Below are 6,000 nucleotides of genomic sequence, written 5' to 3'. Positions count from 1 at the left end.
ATGATTTCAGAGTTGAAAAGGACTCTAGAGGTTGTCTGGCCTCATCCCACCTTATGGATGAGGTACTGAGGTCCAGAGTGAGGAAGAGACTTGCTGAAAGCCACTCAGGTGGCTAGTGGTAGTATGGATCCTGAGAAGCACAGGGGTGACACGGAGGGTCCCAGAGTAGAGGTGCTCGTGTATAATTTACTAAGGCACCAGGGAAGCTTCTAAACCCGTTTTTGTGCCTAATCAATTCTCAGTGGTTGGTTGCCTCGATTACCTCTAAGCTTCTTGGTTGTGGCTAGGAGACAGACTGGCCCCCTGCCTTCCCCAGGATTATGTGTTAGACTTAAGTGAGTCTGACTGGAGTCTCAGCAGGTGGAGATAAGAGGACGTGAGATACTTAGGCTGGGGGTGGGGAGTCAGTGGGAAACTCAGTGGTTAGACCCATAGATTAGTCAAATTTCAATGCTTTAGGAATATACTTTAGGTTTGTGCTGTGAAATTTGGCCTCTTGCAGTAAAATAAGGTTTGTTTCCGTTCCACCTGTTTCTACTAGTTTCTTTTTCTAATTTCTCTTGCGTTCTTCTCAGTTCTATTAGGCTCTTTCCTCCAAATACTCTCTATTTGACTCTCAGAGCTACTGCAGATTTTGGGAGAAGGAACTGGAACATGAGCTGTGACCTAAAAGTCAATTTCTCCAGGTGGATTAACTCCTCTGCAAGCCACGGAGGGAGGGGCCTCCTCATTCCAGCAATCTGGCGAGGCTGACAGACTCCTAGCCTAGGGAGGCAGGGGCGGAGGTGGGGGCCAGTATTTCTTGGGCTGGTGAGGAACGAACTGTCTGAGCCTTTGCAGTCCAGGCAGAGGAGAGGGGAGCCTTTGGGCTGGGCAGGTCGCCTCGCCTGGGGATGCCTGGGCAGATGTGGAGGCAGCTGGAAAGGTGGCACCGCACTCGGGTCGCTGGAGCTGCACTGTTCCTAGGAGACGGAGGAGCCGCAAGCCTGCGGGGGAGGGGGAGCAAGTGGGTTGCTGCTTTTAGCAGCTGAAAGGGCTGCAGGGAGCTCTGGGTAAGACATTTTCTGCGGCTGCTGCTTCTGCGGTGCAAGCTGCCGCTAGTAAGTCAGAGGAAGGAGGATCGAGAGGGAGGAGGCTTCATTTGCAGCCATGCTGAATCACTGTTGCTGATCAGATCTCCTGCTGGTCGGCTGCGAGAACTGAGACCAGAACTAGGCTCTCTGGGTGCGTGCACAGTTCAGCAGCTGCCATCCCTGCTGGGCCTCGCACAATGGAGGGTGAAAGGTATGTATTTACAAGTGTGTGTTGTGTCGTGGGGTGTGTGTGTGTGTGAAGTGGATGTGAGCTCGTGCGGCAGCCAGCAGCTTTTGTGTGTGCGTTAGCTAGGCAGGGTTGGAAGACCTGGCCGCTGACGGGTCCCAGCGGGAGGCCGAGTAGACCCGGGAAGCTCCTCTCTCCAGAGATCTAGCTTTACCAAAGGCAGGTCGGGTTTGTCGGGCAGCAGAGCACCCTGAAAGAGGGACTTCCTGGCTGGTGTTTGGGAATAGTTTCAGCACGGGCTGACTCAGAATTGCCTTTTTCAAGCTGTTTCAAGGAGGCATTTCCCTTTCCTGGCTACTTTCCCCGGGGTGTTTTTTCTTTGGTGGGTTTTTTTTTGATGTTATAGCAGGGCTGGCGTGGCATAGAGTGATTGCGTTTTCACACTGAGGTGCTCAAACCTTCGGCAACCGTGCCATGCTGGTGTCTTTCCTAAAAGTGTGTGTGTGCAAGCATGTGCGTGTGTGCCTGTATATGCACACAAGTTCAGGTAAGAAGGAGAGAAACCTATCAGATGACACTTGCTCTGATTTGACTTTCATTTGCATCGAAAAGTTTATAAATGATATTGGAAGGTGTGTGCTTAAGAGGAACTCTTGCTGCTCCCTCCAGGGGTTTCTTATGACATAGGACTTGGCAGGAGGGAATTTAGGTATTTCTGTTGAGCTGCATCTAACTAGCAACAGTTTATTTCCTGTCAGGCACACACATGTAAATTTTCAACTGTTACATGAGGATCTGATTCTTTGATTGTGAAGGTGCTCGGTGCAGGGCAGGGGTGGGTCCTTCTTCTGGGTACTAAACATCTCGTGTTGTGCCAGCCTCTTCATTCTGCGGATCTGCAGCTGCTAGAGAACAAGGCTTGCCATTTTCCTCTAGGCGTGAAGACAGCAGGAGGGGTCAGGCCTTCGAGGTGCACCATTGAGGGGAGGACCGATGTTCTGTGTTGCCAGTGTGATGCAGATGGTAACTGGCTGGTCAAATGATACCAGGTTTAATGAACTAAGTCCACACTGTCTGGAGAGTATCTGAATAAACACCCCCTCCTTTTTTTGCACAGATTGTCCCTACTCTTGCATCTTATGGTGCGGAGTGATATCTAGACCTCATCAGAACTGGCATGATTGTTGGGTGTCCCCTTGTCTGCGTCACTTGCCGATCAGATCTCCTGCTGGTTGGCTGCAAGGACTGAGAACAGTGCTAGGCTCTCTGGGTGTGTGCACAGTTCAGCAGCTCCCGTCCCCGCTGGGCCTCGCAGGGTGGAGGCCCCAGGGACTGTGTTTCTTGACGTGACTTCTGTAGGAAGAGTCTGGGACTGACTTGCTTATTTACTTACCCTCACCCGAGGACATGGTTATTGATAATAGATAGAGGGGAAGGGAGCGGGAGAGGGAGGGAAACAGATATGATGGAGAAAGGTCAGTTGGTTGCCTCTCATGTACCCTACACTGGGGACTGAACCCGCAACTTAGGTATGTGCCCTGACCAGGAACTGAACCCCTGACCTGTCAGTGTATGGGCTGGCACTCCATCCAACTGAGCCACATCAGCCAGGGCAGGAAGAGTCTGGGACTTTTTAGACGGATTGTGCTGCTGGTGCAGTCTCTCCCTGGATGATCTTTTGCAGCGGAAGCTTAGTGTTGGACTCCATGTGACCTGATTCCTAGACTTGGAGCAGAGGCGGGCAGGGTCCTCAATTTCCTTTTGGTACGTAGCTAGCAGAAGGGTAGGGGTGATGTGAACGGAGGATTATAAATTCTGGACCAGGCCTGTTTTCTTGACCCATGATATAGTGGGGCTGGAAGGTCCAAGTGAAACTAACAGCAGCAAATCAAAGTACTGTTTCCAAGCATTTTTAGGTGCCTAATGTGTTCTCAGTACTGTACTCAGAAATGTAATGAGTCCATGCCTTCAAGGAGCTCTCTTGTTCTTCAATACTCAGCTGGCATGGCTGATTTCTTTTGCTTTATAAAGACTGTTTTTGCATGTGTGGGTTTTTTGTTATTTGTTTTTGTTTTTTGCTTTTCCCTTACTGGAGACAGAGAGTAGGTAAGAAATCCAAACTGAGCAGTTCAACATTCACCATGTCACCCAGCTCACTACATTTTGTGTCTACTGCAGGTCCAGTTTACCATGCTGGGCATTTGTCTTCTGAAGTCTGGCTCCTCGTTCCATTGCCACTGCTCACCCAGACCCTCCCAAGGGGTCTGTGGTTGCTCATCCTGTACCCTGTTCTGCCCAGTCTCAGACCACTTATCTTCCAGAGTTCCTTTTGCCTGGAATGCCTTTCTCTCCCTTTTTCCTAAAAGTTTTAAAATTCCACTTTATGTGGGAAACCTCAGCTTTTTAAGTCCCAGCTAATGTTCTTCTGAATTTCAAGACATCTAGGTTGTGTCTTATAGTTGGCTACTGAATAATAATTGCAACCACCAGAGTTTTTCCTGCTGTTTTTTCATGTGTTTTATAAGACCCCAAACTTGGAGATAGGTCAAGGGCAAGGATGGTGCCTGTGCCTGTGGGTAGTGCTCACTTACTATACTCTGTGACTGTGTGCGTAGTAGGTCCTGAATAGTTGTTTGCTGATTAGTTGATAACTCTTGTGGGAAACTCTGATAACTGAACAGAAAATCGTTTAGAGAGGAGACTGAAACCTTTGGTCAATAGCTTCATCCTTGGATATCGGCCTTATTATCTCAGTATGGATAATTGACCCTAAGGAATGCTTTGAGGTAGGGGGAGAAGGGGGGAAAGGAGTCTTGTTTTACAAGTTCCTTGAGAAGCCCAGGGCCAGGGAAGCTGAGTGATTGGCCGAGGATCACATGTCAAACCTCCAGAGACTGGAGGGATCCTGAATCTGGGGCTTGTTCCACACTTAACCTGATGAAGCTTAATTGGGGCTGTTTTTAAGCATTAAGCATTTTCAGCCAAGAGATTTTTAATGAACAATTTTCTTTCTTTGCCATGAGGGTGTGAAAATAACTTCTACCTTTCAAGGCTATTAATTGAAAGCATGGGCTGTGGGGTGAGCCCTTGCAGTGAGTCTGTTTCATAAACTGTGACCTTGAGAGTGTCACAGTTTTTCAGAAATAATTTTTCCTTTTGTTGCAAAGGGAGCAATAGTATCTATATCTCATATAGATAATATGAGATATATAGTTGTTGTGAAGATCAAGTGAGACAATATGTATAAAGCGCTTAGTGAAGTTTTTCTGGCACAGAGTGAGTGCTGAGGAAATGGTGGGTGGTGATACCACTGGTATTCGCTAGTCTTTTATACCCCACGACTCTACTGGGGTACTAAGAGCTTATTTTAGGGCCTTCCGATGTTTCTCGTCTGAAGCAGATGACGTGGGACCATTCCCGTGAGGAAATTAGGCGGAGCTTATCAGGCCAGCGTCTTGCTTCCACCTGAACTATCTCCTCAGAGTAAGGTACGGGAGTTGGCATTGCCTCTTCTTGGTTTCGCCAAAGACTACCTCAGCCCTCTTTTTTATAGGCACCTTGAGGCATCTAGAGGCCTTAGTGGTTTGGAACCAGGAACTGGATACACCTTCCTTGTGCTTCGCAAGCTCTCCAGCTCTGCAGTGCCTTCTGAAGCTATTCCCCATCTCTCTCTGTGAAGAATCAATGTGACTTGGTCTGTCAGAGGGAGACGATTCTGTCTTCTATTTTGCAAAGAAAGTGCTCTCAACTTCTAGTGAGAGAGAGCAAGATGGCAGTTGTTCTTACTACTGTGGTTTTATTTCAGTTTTGGAAATCAGACTTGTGGGTGGATTAAAATAAACTTTTAACTTATAAGAGGTACCTAGAGTAGTCAAATCCATAGAGACAGAAAGCACGGCGGTAGTTGCCAGTGGCTGGGCAGAGGGCGGAATGGGGAGTTATGGTTTAATGAGCACAGAGTTGCAGTTTGGGAAAGTGAGTACTGTTCTGGGGACGGATGGTGGCGATGGTTGCACAACGACATAAATGTACTTAATGCCACTGACGTGTACACTTACAGATGGTTGAAATAGTAAATTTCATGTTACATATATTTTGCTACAATGAAAACAATTTTTTCAGTCCTGTCCATGTGGCTCAGTTGATTGGAACATTGTCTCGTACACCAGAAAGTTTGCAGGTTCGATCTCTGGTCGGGGCACATACAGAAGCCAGCCGATGGATGTTTCTCTCTCTCTCTCCTTCCCTCCCACCCCTTTCTCTCTCTCTAAAAATCAATAAAAAACATAACCTCAAGTGAGAATTAAATTTTTCCCCCAGTCCTAGTCCCTGGCATATCTGCAAGAGTTGCAGAGAACCACAACTTACGGAGGAAGCATCATAAAAAGGGGAAGTTGGTTATTCATTTTTTCTTAAAATTGTAGTTTCCTTCATCAGAGGCATCAGGATGCCCCTGCTTGAGGTGGGCCCCATGCATCCAAGTTTATGCGGTGGATTTGTGTGAACACTTCTCAAAGAAAGTATGGCTCGTCCTTGCCCAGGAGGCTGGACTTTGGGGAGCTTTGGAACTGGGAGGGGCTTATCATCTGCCCTTGATCCAGGAACAGATAGATCATATTTTCTGAGAAGACATGACTTAGAAAGCTGATGATCTCTAAATGCTGAGTTTTGTAGTGCCAGGGAAAAGGCTGGCGAAACCCAGGCAGGAGCAAGTATGGAGTACAGCGCTGCAGCCCTTTC

At 47.8% G+C, this 6,000-nt stretch overlaps 1 protein-coding gene across 2 annotated transcripts in view; it reads left to right on the top strand.

Moving 5' to 3' along the window:
• The first annotated feature begins 770 nt into the window (after positions 1 to 770).
• The window catches only part of KLHL3 (kelch like family member 3), a 115,393-nt gene continuing 110,163 nt past the window's right edge, over positions 771 to 6,000 (top strand). For both annotated transcript variants that reach the window (XM_037060984.1, XM_037060975.1), the window contains exon 1: positions 771 to 1,284. In XM_037060984.1, coding sequence (XP_036916879.1) covers positions 1,271 to 1,284 — 14 coding nt within the window. In that variant the 5' untranslated portion in view covers positions 771 to 1,270. The remainder of the gene's footprint in view (positions 1,285 to 6,000) is intronic.

The sequence above is a fragment of the Sturnira hondurensis genome, unplaced genomic scaffold (assembly GCF_014824575.4).
Source record: "Sturnira hondurensis isolate 20B ecotype Veracruz unplaced genomic scaffold, ASM1482457v3 Scaffold0001120, whole genome shotgun sequence".
Classification (NCBI taxonomy): Eukaryota; Metazoa; Chordata; class Mammalia; order Chiroptera; family Phyllostomidae; genus Sturnira; species Sturnira hondurensis.
Note: the sequence above shows the minus strand (reverse complement) of the source record. Positions and strands in the feature narration are given on the sequence as shown.